This window comes from Strix aluco, chromosome 5, assembly GCF_031877795.1.
Source record: "Strix aluco isolate bStrAlu1 chromosome 5, bStrAlu1.hap1, whole genome shotgun sequence".
Taxonomy (NCBI): Eukaryota; Metazoa; Chordata; class Aves; order Strigiformes; family Strigidae; genus Strix; species Strix aluco.
Genome location: NC_133935.1, coordinates 52,803,168 through 52,821,697, shown reverse-complemented (window position 1 = coordinate 52,821,697; position 18,530 = coordinate 52,803,168). Strand labels below are relative to the sequence as shown.

The window sequence follows — 18,530 nt, the reverse complement described above, 5'->3', positions numbered from 1 at the left end:
CTCCATGTTTGTTTCATAGATGCGAATATTTATAACTAGTTCCTTCATCTCCTCTTCAATAAAAAAAACCACCCACATTTGTTTTTTCTCAATAAGATACAGCTTTATTCTTAAAATACCTGTAGTAATATATTTTAATATTGTTGGATATTGTGCTATTAAAGACCGAAGTGAAATAGGCTTTAAAATTAAGTAAGGCTGGTGATTTTTTTTTCCAAAGATTTGCTTAGACTTTTAGCAAAAATAATAAATCCTAACATAAACCCCATAAATACAATGTAATATATATAATTTATTTTATTGTCACATAAAAGCCTAGAAAGCATTAACAGACATGGCCCTGTGATTCAAGCCTGTTGGAGAAACTTTACAAAAATCGTAAGCTTTCTAAAATGCTAGATAGCCTGGGCACATTTTAGCAGTTTTGATCTCACACAGGTTGTATTTGTCCTGCAGGTTAGACCCTAGTGGAAAAAAAGTAGCAAAGTCAGATTCTGTGTGTATCTTTCATCTACCTGGGTTTCATTTATGACATTATCACCTCAGTCTCTGAATACAGACATTGGGACAAAATGGAGACTATTTTCCTCTTTCAGGATGATTAGCCAGGCTGGGTACCACAGCTCATTAGGAGCTACTTTGCCTCCAGAACTAAGCAGTTAGAGCTAAAAGCAGAGGACAAGCTCTCTTGATCCCTTCAGTCAGAGTCTTCCCGCATCCCCCCTTTCTCCACAAAAAAATCCCAAGTTAGAGCAAAACCTTGTCACAAAACTAGCAAGATATTTTTTTCTTCAAATACTGTATTTCATTCGCAAGATAATGACCATGGCTTGTAGAAGTTGGTGAGGCAATACCATTTGATGAGGTGATAACCGCTTCCTGCCATCTGGCTTGAAACTCATTAAAGAGCTGTTAATAAAAATAAGAAAACTGAAATTTTTGCAGCTTTTAAGCAAGGATCTTTTATAAGAGTATAATTCCTATACAGTTCAATATTTTACTAGTGCTACCACCAAGTCATTTATCTTAAATACAGCAATGTAATGAACATTCATTAGGGGTAAGTTAGAGCAGCAGACTATTCAAACCTATAAAGCAAACATTGTACCCCACCTGTGCTCCTAACTCGAGTATTAAACAGTACAATTAATCTGCATTTACTACTTAATGAGCTTCTAAAACACATGTGCTTAAAAACCTCAGTCATCATTCACAGCTTACTTGGACATTAGTCCACATCCCAGCTCTGCCACTGATTTGGGACAAGACTTAAATTATTTAGCCTGTTATTATATGTTTCCCTTGTCTGAACGTGGATGATACTTCTCAATCACCCCACAGGGATGTCAGGGATTAAGACTGAATTTGCTCAAGTTTGCAAAGCTTTTTGCAGTCCTTGGCTTACTGTGTGGAACTGGCATGCAGTACACACGTGCCAAAAATTCCTACTATCCTACAGCAACTGGGGACGGATTTTTCACATACCACCTCTTTTACTGTGGAACGAATGGCTGCTGAGTCAAGTGATGATGGGGCCCATTGAGGACAAGGGAGACAAAATGCAAGCAGAAAAGCAAACAGTTACTCTAATGTTGCAGAAAAATACAACTAAAACTCTCAGTAAAATCAGAGTCTCTGTAAACAAGAGAACAACATAACCCCTTCTCAGAAGAGTCTTTGACAAGCTGTTGTATTGATAGCTGATTCTGGCAGCTGACAACTGCAGAATAGTAATGAAGCATTGGTACAAGAAGTCTGAACAGGTTGATCATGACTGACTGAAGTCTACGGTGCATGATATCAAGATACATTATTTGTCTGTAGCATTTGCTCTTAGTTTGACCTTGTTGCTTGCTTGCTGCTTTCTATCTTTTTCCCCTTTTTTTTCTTGCTTTCCCTTCCTCCCTCCCTCCCTTCCTCCTTCCCTCCTTTTCTCTCTTTCATTCACTAGTTCTCATTTGCCTGATTAAGTTCAAATGTGCTGAGACCTATACAATAGAAAATGTTGCATATCAGATGTTTTAAAAGTGTCTTCTTGCCTTGTTTCTCTCCTATTATTTGTTAGTAGATACATGCAGCTCTTACTACAGTAAGCCCTATTCTTTGATCTCTGCTTATATAAATGCGATTTACACAGGGGAACTAGAAGGAGTTTAGGAAAAAATCCTTGTGCACAGTCTGACTCAGGGTATGGAAAGGACTATCTCTGTATCTGACAGAGAGAAGGGAGATTGATGGCTTCACTCAGGACACGCTTCAGTCACTGTTCCCCTGCGGCTTCCCTGGGTGGAGGGGCAGGCAGCGTTCCTCACCCACTGCTTGCCTATAAAAGCATAGGTATGAGCAGTGCTTGTTCGCTAGCTTTAAGCACATGATAGAATTCATATGACTGGCTGAAAGCACTGGTGGTGACCTTTATTTACTCAAGTGCCTTTTTTTTTTTTTTTTGTCTGATACCATGTCCTTCACATGAACATCATCACATATGCCTGTTTTTATGCTTTCTACCATCTCTTTTTATTCTTCACAGCCCATAATAAGCTCTCAGAGCTCTGAAAAGGCATTTTGCTTGTCATTGCTTCATTCCTCCCTCTTCTGCCTCTTCCCTTGTCAACATTTATATCCACTCATCTAAAATGTTTTGTTTTGGTGGCTAATGGATTTTGCCCTTGTCTGTATACTACCTATACTACCCAAATATTACTAGTTAGGCTTAGATTAGAGCTAGGTATATTAATTTGCTAGACTGCTTTAGGAGGAGATCAGTTTCAGGGATACTAAGTGCAGATTTTACAGAAGAAAGTTGCTTTAACTCCTGAGCAGTTATGGGATGTTGGAGAAGTTGGATTTAATGTTTCTGACAAAACGAATACTTTTTTCCTCTTGGAGCAAACATGTATTTATTATCTTTTTCCTCTTCACCTTTTATTAACCGGAGCTAAAATTGGCTATCATGATCATAAAGGAACAACAGGGAAGCTATTATTAACTCTGTGGGATAAAAAGGAGGTGTGAGATACAATGATCCAGTCTCTTCTTTGTGACAGTGTAATGTCTGCTGTAGGTTAGCAGACAGCCTTTTACTGCAGCAGCGCTACAAGCTGGCCATGCAGCGGGTTTTGCAGCAGTTTGCGTCTAGGGTGAGACACAGGAGCAGCCAATGTCCCTTTGCTCGTCTCCTTAATGCCGCCTTAGTTTACGGTGAAGCTTTTAAAGGGAGGAAAGCACTGAATTGTCAGCAGAACACAGCCTGTTCTGCTGCCCTAAACAGGTGGATATAACATTCCAAAGCGCTGCTGCCTCAGTGACATTCAGGAACCTTCAACATTCTTCTGACCAATGTGGTGGCAGTGATTTTTCAAAGTAGTTGTGTATTATTTTTAGGAAAAGGAGTGCTTCCTCAATAAATTGATAATCCCTTTCCACTTCTATGGAGAGCAATGCCTTGATCTTGTGTGGCATTACTAAAATTTATAACAGAGATAGAAGTGTTGTCGTATGAGTATGAAATATGAAAACAAATATGCTCAAACCTTTGAAGTGTAAGAAAACAATAGTTAACCTTTTTTTAGGAAATAATCAAAAGTTTTCTTAGTTGAGCAGAACAACAGGTTTCTGGGACAGCTAGCAAACTGTTGTTTACAGTCACTCAGTTCACAGAAATAGAGTTCTCTCTTCATGCCAATTTGAGGTTTTGTGCTTTTGAAGGCAATCAATCATGATGCGTGTTAAGTTACAGTGGGCTTTCTGAGATACTCTCCTTCTCATGGGTCCAGACTCAGCAAAACCAAACTGGTATTTAACTGCTTTGCCAAAGTTAAGTCTCAGTGACCAGAATTATCTCTACTTGTCCAACTTCTAGTGGCAGGCCCAGGTTTTCCTCACTGATGTATGTCAGTGGACTAATATTAAACTGAGACTAGGATAAGCAGAAACAAAATGTATGCCAGAGGTTCTTTCTGGACATGCGTATAAAAAGATTTATATGCTCTATGTACAGAGCAATAGATATCTATTGCTGCCAGCAGCAAATCTGTATGATATGATGTAGAAGGCAAACTACCTGGGCTTTTGCAACCTTGCATAGAAGCCAGATGTTTTGGTGGCCAGTATCAGGGTGATGTCTACAATCAGCTTTGATAAAGTGGAGAATCAGAAGTACAGTGGGTTTCTATCACAGGGCTAGCCTAGTGATAGATAATCTTAAAAGCAACACTTTGCTAGTTTTGTAGCATATATTGCGTGCAGTGCTACATGGCATTTACCCTGCAAATACTCCAGGCACTATCCTGAGAGATTAATATAAGCTGACACAGTTTTTTAGTTTTTGTTAAGCTAATTATATCACTCCCACTACTAATGCAGTTTGCTGCAAGAGGTTGAAATAAGCCTTAAGTGGCACGGAAGAAATCACATAGAGACTTGCTGGTAATGATAAGCATAACAGTAACTTATACACTGTTATCATCCACAGCTTTCGATACTGGTATGGCAGGAAACCAATCAAGAGTAATAAGTTGCCTAAATGCCCAAGGAAGAAATGGTGAGGAAGGAGGAATTTTTAGTTCATGCTGTCTGTGTAGGCTGGATTACACAGAAGAAAACACAGTGGACTCCAGCTATATGTTTAATAATAAAGGGATTTGACAGTGGAAAAATCTCAGTATTACAAAATAGATTCTTGCTACTACATGTTTTCTAAAAAGGTTATGCAGGATGTAGAAAGTTTAAGATTTTAGATATCAGGATGATAATAACAGTATGAAATTTATTTCAGGCCTTAGGAGTTTTATGCGCATTATGTATGATTCCTTGAACTGTCTGAATGTGTTGGTTGCACCTCTCAGAACCCCTGTAAGATATCACTCTGGTAGCATCTATTATGGTAAATTCTAAATTAGAGAATAGTTGTGGAAAGTTTGTAAGGTTATTAGTGAAAGACTTCCGGATGTCTTCTGACATGTGGAAGCAGAACAAAAATAGTACCATCAAGCTCCACCTTATTCCTGCAAGTAATATCAACATCAACTAATATGAAGATGAAAATTTTTAAAAATAAGAGTGCAAAACAAAACAGTAATATTTTGTATTTATTTTATAGGTACACAGGGAATTTTAAATCTCTGCTTAGAACCAGCTTTTTTAGATGTTCTCATGTGATAAGTAAGAGATATCAACAATGGTCAGAAGTTGGATAATGACAGCATATGATAAAAACCTATGTAATGAATTAATTACCTGCTGTCGTTGCTGATGCTTTTGCTGAGGTACCAGTAAATCTTGCTAACACAATAATATTTAGTGATAATTTACTGTAATTTTTTTCCATTTCTTCCTGTAAGTCCAATTTCCATTTTTTTTCCTAATTCCTGTGCTAAATCCACACTAGACAGTAGAGATACATAAATTAACCAATACAAACATGTCATTTTCCAATAAATCACTAATTGCACATACAACTTCAGCAACTGAGATCAGTGATTTATAACAGTTGCCACATACTGAGTAGGATATTGCAAACATTCTTGCCACAAGTTTTTTTGCAAAACAGATTTTGCTTCTAAAACCAGGCACTTGTGTTCTGTGGTCCCCTGAAAGCTGGAAATTGGTATCTCCTCTGAGGATTCTTTATAATCTCTGCAGATTATGATTGAATACTGCAGTTTGATAAAGAAAAAAGGAAAACTGAAACCTTGTTTCTTCTCTTCTTTTTCAGCCTAGTTGGAGAAGAGACAGAGACCAAAAATGTCACCACCACCAGCAGCACCACAGTACCCACCTCCAGATGGAGGTTGGGGATGGGTTGTGGTCTTTGGGGCTTTTATCTCCATTGGATTTTCCTATGCATTCCCCAAAGCCATCACAGTATTCTTCAAAGAAATACAAGAAATCTTCCATACATCGTATAGTGAGATAGCTTGGATATCATCAATAATGTTGGCTGTCATGTATGCAGGAGGTAAGACATTTGTGAAATTTGCAAATATTATAGTTGGGGGTTTTTTTCCTATGGTCTTAAAGCATTTAAAGTTAATTACTACCTGATTTTATCATTATTACCTAAAGAATTTACCAAAATGCATACTTTTTTTGGTATCCTATTGTATCAGACAGTACTAGTAGCCACATCATCATTAAAGCACTGTTTACTTTCTCCTTTAAAGCATTTTATATTCTCTTCCTTTTTGTTTTCCCTTTAGGGCCTTTTGTGTGTTCCTCGACCTAATTCTATTTTGCAGTTTTGCCCTAAATGCACAGTTTCTGAGAGTCACATTTTCCAACAAACAATGCCCAAGTAACTTCTCCTGGGACTGGGGGTACATTTACTCAGCCTCTGCTGCCTCGGTGAGATCTCTCAGTGGATTGGATGATGGAGCTTAAACACAGAAAATTATTATGACAATGAGGGTTCATTAGTCAGGCACAGGTATTCCTCTGTAGACAGGGGTTTTATATCTTGTTCCTATTTGTCCTGAAATAAAATCCTAATTTCCATTTAGGCCAAGAGTTATGTTTCATACATGTCATCTGTATGACAGCTAAGATACAATCTTATTCTTGGGACTGAAATGAACAGTGAACATAAATTCTCTGATATCTTCTTTCTTCTAAGCAAGCAAGTAAAGAACAAAAGAGATGGAAAAGGATTTTAAAGTATAAAGCCATGTTTAAGTACTAAGTGTCAAACCCGCGTTGGCAGCTTTTGTGTCTATCAACCTCAAAGACTGTTAAATTCTGCTTGATTACTTCATTCTTTCAGAATATTTTTTTTAAGTATTGGTGGAAGCTAGCTGCTACTTAGGCAAAACACTTCTTCAGACAGTCCAGAGGTCTAAATAAAAGGTTATTTCAGGCAATAGATCTGGCATTGCCTGTTCTTTGGATATTATGAGGTAACCACTTGGAACATCTCAGACTGTTTGCAGTGTTGGAGCAATTAAATGCATACATTTTTATATATGTGTGTGTGTATATATATATATAAATATATATACATAGAAACAGAAAACATTGTGCCAATAGCACATTGAGATTCAATATCTTTAATCACTGAAGACCATCACTCCAATATTTTTGAGAAGTGGTGTCTGTGTAATAGTGAAGTATGGTATTATCAAGTCCAGTGAACAACCTATTGAAGGAAGCATGAAGTCTCATTTTTAGTGTAGTAATCTTTTATCTCTGATTTCAACCTCCCTAATTTTTGACACCTGAATGACCCTAGCTCCTTTAGCAGTCAGGGAAGAGAGGTAGGTGCCTACAGAGAGAAATTCAGGCTACCTGAGTTGCTCTCTCTAAGTACCTGTTTTTCCCCTCTGACTATAAATATGAATCTGCAGCCAGCATAGCATTAGCTTAACCACCTCAGGTAAATATTTGTCAGTTAATGGGATGGAAAAATGGATCCTGTTTTTCAAATGCTGACAGAGACAGAGACCTTATAAAGACATCTTGACAATTGGTGTCAGTATCAACAAAAGTATGCTGTTCAAATATTTTGATCCCATTTTTATTCATATACTAATAGAGAATCATAAAAGATTTTATAGGACCAGCGACAATAACCAAGTGATTCACCAAAATTCACCAGGTGAAGAAGTAACTTGAACTAATGCAATCAAGAGTGGAGTAAAAGAGCAGGTATGTCCCATCTCATTCAGGTCCCCTCTAATGTAGTTGCTTCTTAAGGATGCATTAGCACTTGCACTGTGGTGTGTACATGTGTAACTGTGGAGGCCCCTGAACAAGTGCTGGACCCATCTGGAACAAGGGAAGAGCACAGGTGTTGAAAATCTGGAGTTTGTTTCTGCTTTCCCTATGCTATGACTTTTGACCTGGACTTTTTTCACCACATTTTCTAATTGGAGCTAAATTTTCTAAGGGCAGATTTGCTTATAGTGCAGGTGCTGTTCTTTTGTTTTAATCTCTGAATAACATTTAATTTATGCCATTTCTGTCATCTCAAAATTCACCCAAGTTTTATTAACAGTACAGATGCAAATCCCAGGATGTTTAGCTGTGGTCATTTTTATCTGCGAGGTTCAACGTGCACAACTTTTCATGTAAAATATAAAACATTCAGTACTTCTTCCTTTTCTTTAATACTTTTACTGTTCTGAGTACCAGCATACTAACTTCACCTGTACATTGACATTAAAAATTGGTTTACTCATCGTTCTGCTAACACCTACCCCAGTCACTATGAAGATTATCAGCACAGGAAGAGTAGGCAAAGTTGTTTGGATACCTTGTTACAGACTCGTGGTTTTAAAATGCTGAGAATGACGACCCTGCCTGATATAAACACTCTTTGAAGCCATAGCTTCTCTGGAACCACTTCCTAAAAAATAGGCCATTTAGACAATCACTGGCAGAATATGAAATAGCAATCAGGAAAAACATATCTGAAGGAAATCACTCCATTGTTTTTACTGTCTGAAAGTGGTTTGATTCCCTAGCATTTGATGTGCTGTAATGTGAAGTACATGTTCAGACCATGAGTACAAGGTGTATTGTTTACTATAAAGTGTGATACGTACATCTGCAATGAACACTCTGTTCATCATACTACTAATTAAGGTAACCTGAAAACATCTAAGATCTCTCATCCTCATTAGAGCTTAACATTCAACCTATTAATCATCACAGTGGGGTCAGTGAATAAGTTAGAGTCTGTGCAGACACTCTTTGCTTTGAAGGCTGCAGCCTCTTGCAGTAATTAGCTGGCATCTGTGTTTCAGTAACAAGGTATTAACTTACCTTTCAATGCCTGAGAAAAAAAAAACCAAACTAGTAAAAGGCATCCAGTAAGGAGCTAAAAGAATGTTAATTATGTTTATCACTTACTTCATAGTTAGAATAAATGGCATTAAATTATAGCAGACCATCTGGTGATCCATATGGTCTCCTGCAGTCTTGGTTAATTCCAGCAAATAGGTCAAGCACAGCATTCACCCCGTTAGGAAAGCACTAAGCAGAGGTGACAAATCTGATAAATCAATATGAAACTCTTTTCCCCTTTCAATCTGGCATAATATGCACTTTCATACTGTTTTTTGCTGGTTTTTAGGTTTTTGTTTATTTTCTTAAGCTCTCTCTCCCCCCCCCTTCCTCTCCTGGATGTTTGTTAAAGCTTACTAAAAAGCCATCCCAAAAAGCAAGATCCTGTGATGTGATCAAGGTTACAGGTATTGCACAGCCTCTACTGTTCAGCCCGTGGTTGAAAAAAGCATCCTCTGGAGAAGAGCAATAGTTCAGTCTCCATGGCAACTCCTTCTTCTGCCTCTCTTGAGCAGAGACTGTCAATTGTATTAAATTAAGGATGATGGTTTTGTGATGGACTCCTACACCCAAGGGACTGTGACTGAGACCACCAAACTTCTGTTACCGGAGGACGGAAGCTGAGATAAAATGGCATTAGTTGAGTTATCCTGACAGGGCAACCTGTGTTTCTGTATGTGTATGAACACATACATACATAAAATGTGTGTGCATGTATGTATTCTTATATACATAAATTATACATGTATTCATATACTTATAGAGCCATATTTATGCTCTAAAACAAACAAGCATTAAGAAATTCAACAAAAAGATCGAATACATTTGGCCTCAAGTTCTCTAAGTTCGTTCTTCTCTTTTTCAAAACTTCACCTCTCACTTTGCACAGCATTAACAACCAGAGGTGATTAGAGAGCTTCTTATCAGAGCTCAATCTGTTTCCAGTAAAAATGTTTTCAATGCTTTCAGTGTAGGTTTGATAGGAGCCTTAGTGGAAGCTATGAAAGCCATGTGACAGGTCTGGTGATTTCAGACAGCTGACCTTGGGTTTTAGATTTCCTTAGGGAGAAAGAAGTTGGTTTGCTCTCTTGTCTTTAACTGTTTTCTGTCATTTTTCCAAAGACAATTTCAGTTTGGTTTTTTTGTTTCTTTGTTTTGTTTGGTTTTTTTTTCCAAAGTAACTTTTTGGTTGTGACATTGGGTTATAGAGATTATCTTGAGAGCTGGTAAATCCTTCAAGCTATACCCAGCTGTGAAATGTGGTGTAGTCTTGCTGGTCTGAAGTTCAAAAAAGAAAGGTCCATTTAAATTCTAGATGATATTTCTAAGTAAGTAAATTTTAAAAGTACCTTTGGACCCCTTTTGAAGAAAGATGCTATGTAAGTGTAAGTAGTGGCCATAACTGTTTTTCAAAACACACTTATGATTAAAAGATGCAGCATTTAATATCTTCCTCTCTCTTCTGTATTTCTGATGTTATTTGAGTTTGAGGTTAAGTATTTCCAAACAGTAGCAAACCCTGAAAGGTTTTTTCAGGTGACAACACAAAAGTAACCTATAGACAAGTTCTCATTTTGACTTTGTCAAATATTAATTTGGAAAATAACATATCATATGGTATGTTCAAAATATTTGTGATTTTTATCTCAGTGGGTGTTTTGGTGATATTGCTGTGAAGATGAAATGGCATTCACAGTGGAGATGACAGTTGCAAAATCCATGTAACACAAACAACAGATGGTTATGGATTTTTACTTTTGGACAGGACCTGGGCTCCTACACTTTTCTTCCTCCCTGGTAACATTTTCTTATTTTGGTTATAGAAATACTGGCACAAGGAATTCAGTAGCCATGGATAAGGAGATTGAGAAGCTTTCTTAAATTGACCTATGTCCTTTGTTGTCAGGGACAAGCGTTTTTCTCCATCAGAATATGCAAAGTGTTGAATTTTAATAACCTCATTTAGAGTGTCCTTGAGAGCAGAACTTATCAACTTTCCGAGTGCCTCATGGGCATGAGGGAATACTTCACATTTAGCCTAAAATATATGTAAAACATCTATGTCAAGTTAATTTGAGACTCGCAGATAAAGGAAAAGAAGTCATAATGAAGTGACACAAGAACAGAGCATTTGGAATCTTACTAGAAAATGGAGATAAGTACAAAAAAGAGGTATCAAGCGTAACAAAAATATTATAAATTTGCAGTAATTTAGTTTTTGAAAAAGAAGATCTGCATGCTAAGGAAGCCTGATAAAGCCTCTGAAAGGTAATGCAGCCTCCTCTTATGTTTCTTGGAAGGCTTTGAGTTTTAGTAAAACTGTAACTTGTAGGGCAGTGGTCTGTGGTAGCGATGGCTGTTTTAAACAGAGGCCTTCCCTAATGTTTAGAAAACACTCTTTAAAATGGTCATGGGAAGAAAGATGAAAAAAAGCAGATCTGTTGTAGATGGTTTTATACATATTTTTTAAACAGGTTTGTCATCCTATCTAGAGGAGCAAGCTCTTTTTTTATGTTGCAACTTGTTCTGTTTGGCTGAACAGATAAAATCTAATTGTTAAATATTCAGTGGCTTTTGGGGGTCTAATTTTATCAAGAGTTCATGAAACAATTTTTACTGGGATCTACTGAGCCACACTCAGGAAGCCAGTCTCAAATTTAAGGACATGCTGCCACTGAGAGAAATAAAGGGTTTTTTTGTCTTTTATTGTACACTATGTTAATTTTGAATAATTGTCAGAAAGACATAACATGACAAGGAATTCCCACTGTGCTTCTACAAAGCTCTTTCAGTATTCAAACCATAGGTTATTAGTAATATTTTGATGCATATCATAGAAATATTTGTGGTAACTTTAATTTAATTAACTCAAGCCCTTTACTAAAACAGTTCTCATTTACATACAAGTAGGCAACATGGATTGCATAATGAACATTAGTTAAGCACTCTTTTCTTATTTAAGGTTTTGTATTTGTCTTGATCTTCATTCGTGTTACAGCCAGGGATTTCCATAAGTAATCAGTATTGACAGCTTTTTTTTCCTGCAAAGATTATTTTTTTCTCTCCCACTTAGTTTCAAGTAATGGGTCAAAGTCAAAGAATAATAAATAACATGCATCATAAAATAAATTTTCTAAGGGGCTAAAACTTTGGGTTTGTTTAAGAAAGATATCAAGGGACAAAATTAGGCCTTTGATTTGTTCACTGAGCTTGTAAAACTTTGACAAGAGAATGCTTATTTTGTGTGTACTAATAACGTTGGATTAGTTCCCATATAGTTTTTCATATTATTGGATCATACAATGGTTGTATTTGTGATGTGTGTCGGGTAATTCAAAGGTAATGAAACAATGCTCTAGCACAACTGGAAATCATGAGATATTTAGGCAGATACCAGAGAAGTACTGTGGGGAAGGAAAAGTCTGTGTATACCATTGTAGTCATACCAGCACTTCAAATGAATTAATAAACCCAGCACTTTACAAAGAACTTATTATAGAATTTCACTGGTCCATTGTTTTGGAATGTCTAAGAACTATTCCCTTGTTTATTTTGAAGGGTATATTCAAGGGAAACAGAATTGTACTGATATGTTTAGAAGATATTCTAAGCCAGTATCAAATAGCAACAGCTGAGACTTTTACTGTGATTTGTAAAGATATGTAGATCTGTAGTCATTAACAGAGGTTAGTGGACCAGGGACTTAGTGACAGGTTTATGCTGATGCCAGGGGAACTACAGAAATCAAAGAATGAGGTGGTTTTAAATTCTTTTATGGTTACTTTAAACACTCTTTTAATTGATTAACATTTTGAAGATTTTTGCGGAAATCATATATAACACATGTAGACAAACATATACCATACAAAGAGTTTTTGATCAGTCAGAATGTTTTCATCTAACAGTGATATTCTGTTAAGTATGTCAAAGAGCACAAACAACTGCAGCTTTAGTAGGTAATATATGTTTCATTGGTGCATACAAGCAAAAGAAAATCTTACCCTTCTTTTCCACAAATTTTGGCAGGTTTTTTTTTTAATTCTCAGAAACAGGCATTTTCACTGCAGTTTTACCTGACTTTTGTTTGGGTGAATATGTAATATGACTAGACAACCAAATGAAAGAATGTGGTTAAAATAGGAGAATGTATTGTGAAATAAGATGTTGATTTCCTCATCTAGTTCAAACATTTCTTGCAACACTTTCCTTCTGATTATGGGAACATGTGCCCTGTTTGGTTTTCTATGTGTACTGCTTTGAAACACTTATCATTAAGTGCTTTGACTTTTAGAAAACTTTGAAGGAAGTAGTTATACCCTTACAGCTTTTTAACAATAGTAACTAGAGATTATATGGCAGGATTCATGTGTTTAGTCTTCCTCAGCATAGGCACCTACATCTGATCCAGTTGTCTAGACATCTTCTGTTGTCAGTTGATAAAAATGTGAATTCCTGATTCATCCCTTCCTGAGTTAAATGTCTGAAACACATCAAATAAATCATGGTTTAGAAAGACTTCTCTGTATTTTGAGTGCTAAAGGAATCTAGAGGAAGAGTTCAGATGTCCGTTTTGCACAGATCTGAGGTGATGCCACCCTACATGACTGTTGCCCTATACTAATACATTATATTTTGCTCCCTAGAGACCTTGAAATCTAAGAACATTCCTGTAGAGATATGCACCCATGGTTAGAGATTTTGAGCTTGTTCTGTTAAGGTTTGATTTTCTTATTTAATCTTTCTCTTGTATGTTGCATGGGTTGTAATTGTCCCATGTTTCAGTGACACTGACTCAGTTGTACTAGTTTTGATACTATTAAAAATACCTGGTTATTTTAAGATTGCATATTTGCTTATAAATCTAACCTTGCAGTGACCTTCCTCAGACCCATAATTCCCTTTCTTCCATCACCAGCTAAGAAAAAAACACCAATGGGAGAACAGCTGTTTTGTCTAATAATTGTCTAATAATTACATTCTTTTGTAGCTGATTATAAGCTGAGATAAATCTATGGATCTGTTACATTTTCTTCTGTTTTGTGAATGATTTGAAAGTTGAGTACACTTCAGCCTCTTTATAACAAGATCCCCAAACACTTCCCTGTCAGTATCAGCTGCCAGTACCAATTCTGTCATGGTACAAACCTTACTCATACTGCTCTCCTATGGAGGACTCCTTTGCTTTTCCAGGAACAGAATTTACTTGGCTGAAATTTTTTCTTCCTTTACAAGAATGAGCTTCTCTGTCCCACATGTGCTGCTTCCAGGTTTGCAGATGTGTCCTAGCTTTTATCTTCTAGTTATTTTCGACATCATAGACTATAAATTAATGTCAGGACTTCCCAAGGACTCTGCAATGGCTTTCGGGGTAGGACTGGCACAAGAGAAAGAGGGTGTCCTTATTGTGACATTGCTAAGCTTTGAGTATGTGCAATTAAGTAGCTGAATCTGTTATTTGCCTAATCAGAATAGTAATTTCCAGAGCTGCAAGTAAGTAAACAAAGTGCAGGAGATTTTACTTCTGGATATTCTACTTAAATACTGTTTTTGCAGGACCTATTCAATCTATAAGAAACCAAGACTGTATAACTGTTACCATGAAACATTTAATTAAGGAACATAAGGTCTTAAAGCTGGTGAGAAGCAGCATGAGATTACTTATGGTGAAATAAGATTAGTCAGTGAGTTAGTTAGTTAGTGAGTTAGTTAATTTACCTGCACATCTGCTCAGTGAAATGCAGTAAAATAAAAGAATTAAAGTAAAATAGCTACATTATTGATGAACTTTAGCTCATGTGCTACATATGGTGAATCTGCAGGTTGTCCTTGAATTTATAGACAAATATTGTAGACTCATAGTTTGGCTAGTGACACTGGAAAAAATAAAAGATGACAGTAGGAAAACTTACATCAGATCCATTGATATCATAGTGATGTATGACAGTTTTCACTGACCATGTTATGCTCTTATCAGAGACATGTGAAATAACTGCCTGGGACTCCATTCCAAGTATAGGCACCATGGTGCTAATCCTGCAGTATGTTCTTAATGTTAAATACCTTAGTGATTTCATAAAGTTCAAAGTTAAAATAAATTTTTCACCTCCTTAAAGTCAACACATAAACATTTTTATATATTTATGAAAATGTGTTTATCCATAGGTGTTTGTAATATCAAGATCTCTTGACCGTGTACCTTCAATGACTTAAATGCTCCCAGAGGCATTCATTAAAAATCTCATTTTTATTTATATCAACCTTAAAAAGACATTATCCATAAATGATTTGTGTCTTTTCCCCAAAATATAAAAGATTAGCTTTGAGGATTTACAGTATTTGAGCAAAACTGGTAGTATTTACTTTATTAAAATAATCTTGTGATTAAACTTTTGACTTATTTGTCAGTAAGCTTATCTCTGCTTCATAAATAAAAAATAAAAGTCTAAGGACACAGTATAATTTAACCTGAACTATGAGTCTTCTAACTTCAATTTTAATTTATTGGATTCCATAGAGTTCCAGTGATGCGCAGTGCACTTAGTGGAGAATCAGGCACTGTGACTGTAAGGGTTATTCTGATTATTCAGTGAAGGAACAAACTATGTAACAAGTAGTTTACAGGCAAGTAGGTAACTATGTAACAACAGCCAGTGACCTGAAATTATGTGATTCTCACTGAGAAGAGAATGTAGTCAGCTTTAGAGATGGTTGTAAGGGGCTGATGGCGTGAATAATCATTTTTGATTAACAAAGTTTGACAAAAAACCACCACAAACCCCTGACTCCTATGGCCTGGACTTGCAGGAGGACTACAGCTCCCAGAATGTGACGGGGCAATTCATCTCAGAGCAAGGTCCAATGTGTGTTATGTGTCTGCACATACAATAATGAGTAACACAGTCCAGCAATTGGGTTTATCCTAAATTAACAAACTGTAGAGCTGCAATTTTTTTAAGACTGTTTGATAATGAAATGGAATATAGTACCAAATGACCTGAAATAAAATGTTTGCAATTATTTTGAAAAGCTGAGAGGCAGAATTAGATCATGGGAATGCCAGATAGTTATAATTCTAATTTGTCTATTTGTACAACAAAACACATTTGAGATATTTCAGAGTGATTTATTTGAAGAGTTTTAATTCAGCTGAAAATTCTGAGAGTTGAAATTTTAATTTCAGTTTGGTAATAAAATGGATGTTAAAGCATAGGAGTGTTTCATGCAATGCTAGTTCTAATTTTATGTATCGTTCCTTAAAAATCAAATAGCATGTCACAAATATAACACATGTAGGAGTGATTCTCTTGTCTTTCACACAGTGCCACAGTTTATACCTGTGCAAAGAGTGTGCAAGGTTATACAAGCCATTGACATTGTGATTTAGAAGCTTTTCATATTTACTTACTCAAATGTAAACAGTAACTTGAGTGCAAAGCACTTGACCCTATGCTCAGAGAAACAGTGCTGAAGTGGCATATGGGATTAAGACAAGAACAAATTTGTATCATAGAATTTCATCTGGATCAGTTATCCTGATGTTATAAAAAAATTACCTGACAAGGTGTTCAGATATACATATTGCCTAGATCAGTCAACTTTCTAACCAATTGCTTTTCAGTAAGATGTATTAAAACTCACTAAAGAAGCATAGTTTCTCCTCTGGGAAGAAAATAATTCTTTCATTAATAGACCTGAGTAATATTCTCCTCATAGGCACACCTGTTAAATCCTTGCAGTAGTGGGTATATTTCATTGGATTATTTTAATATGTTCTGGCTGAAGAATATCAACATAACTCCTTAGATGAAAGGTGGCTTCAGGAATGCATAATGTTAGGCAGCATCTGTAATACAAATAACAAGAACCTATATTTTAATGGGCACTAATTTATTTTTAATTTATGATGCATCACAATCATTAGAAGTAAGCTCCTTGACATTACCTGGTGGAGAATAGGGTTTCTGCCAGTGGTGGTTTTTTCATTTCTTCACACTAGGTAAGAAAATAGGCCTGGTTCAAAAGCCACACAAATATTATCTTCAAGTGTAATAAGATGGCAATAGGTCACCAAGCCAGTTCATGTTGCTTTTTACAGCAGAGCTCAAATATTCCCTGTTCATGTAAGCAGACCCTATCTAGATTTCCCCCACCCTGCCATTTTCAGAAGACCTTGTCTATGGAGATGTCTCCTCTGCCTCTACAAGGGAAAGGTCTATGTAGAGGACATTATACATGTTGTTTCCTCTCTAGTCCAGACAAAACACAAATGCCATAAAGACCTTTGCCCAACTCCCTTATAATATATTCCTTTTCCACTGCTTAAGTCCCAGGCTTCCTCTACTAATTTTTCATAACTCTTTCACTCCTTACTTGGTCACATTTTATGAAATATTGTCTTCACAGGGGAAGGCATACTTTCACCCTCATTAAAGAAAATAATCATGTTTTGGTTGATTACAGTCCACGTAAGGTGTATTTGTTGATCCAGTCCACAAAGAAATGGCATGTAAATATACATAGGAAACATCTAAAAATTTGAAAGAACCATCAGGTAGAGCTCTTTCCATTGTAGATGGAAATCTGAAAGTATCAACTTGATGACAAATTCAACTCTGAGGACAAAAAGTATGTGAGGTGGGTATGGGAATATGCAAAGATAAATTGACATCTGCTCAGATAATGTACAGATTAAAAAAAATGTATCTGATTTCTCTTCCAATTCTGTTGGATAGAGTGTTATTCTCAGGCATGTGTATTTTGCTGTAAAAGGCTAGGGAGAGGAAAGGAAAAAAGAACGAGGAGAGAAGACATTAGAGCTCATTCTTAAATTACTGATTAATCAGAAAATATTTTCCTGAAGATTATTGTTTTTAAAAAGCAGTTAAATGTGGGTTGTCTAAAGTTTAAGCACATTGGAAAATGTTCTGATCTGAACCTGTGGGACACTTTCAGAATTCTCGACCTGTTTGCTAAATTGTCTCCAAAGGCTCTGCTTCCTCTAGGGTGTAATAAAGGCTACTGATTCAGGTGCAGCTGAAATAAAGAAATGCATTGAAAGATTAGAAACATCACATAAATCTTGTTTCAATTGTTGATTGAGAGGATAATCTTTTGATAACTTCTGGCTTTTCATTATTCTAATTTTGATTTTTTTCTTCATGTTTCTAACCATTTGTTTATTGCTTTTAGTCTTTTTGACCTGGAAGACAAAATATTCACTGTTACCTTTACATATTATTCTATAATTAAACAGATTTTCTCAATATACATACACGTTATTTTTTCACTTGACAGAAAAAAGGAAAAAAAAAAACCCAGAGATGAACCCCCCCAAAGATTCTCAGTTTTAATTGACAATTGAATGTAGTTATGTCTCCCCCCACCCCAATTTCTCAGTCTCCGCTTTTGCAAAATACTGGGAAAAATGCATATCTGGTACCTTGTATGATCCCATTAATATGCTACCATTGTCTGCACTTAACACTCTAAATACCTTAGGTGCCCAAACCTGATGAGAATGCTCAGTTTCCATTTTGTATGATATCATTGAAACAGAAATAAATTCCCTTCCTCCTTCTCTTTCCTTTTGCCCTTGCTTTCCCCTCCCTCTTCCCCTTTCCCTCCCTCTTCCTGTTTCCCAGTATGTTGTGAACTAAATATTATTCACATATATTTACCTTATGCAGTTCTTCAGACATTATCTAATTTATAGGCTGTAGATGAATTTGGGAAATTCCCACTCTTAAGCT

The 18,530-nt window shown here is 36.2% G+C and overlaps 1 protein-coding gene across 6 annotated transcripts in view; it reads left to right on the top strand.

Annotated features, from left to right (window-relative positions):
* The window catches only part of SLC16A7 (solute carrier family 16 member 7), an 87,637-nt gene that overhangs the window by 44,922 nt on the left and 24,185 nt on the right, over positions 1–18,530 (top strand). For all 6 annotated transcript variants that reach the window (XM_074827366.1, XM_074827362.1, XM_074827364.1 and 3 more), the window contains one exon: positions 5,717–5,959. In XM_074827366.1, the coding sequence (XP_074683467.1) occupies positions 5,746–5,959 (214 nt within the window). In that variant the 5' untranslated portion in view covers positions 5,717–5,745. The remainder of the gene's footprint in view (positions 1–5,716; positions 5,960–18,530) is intronic.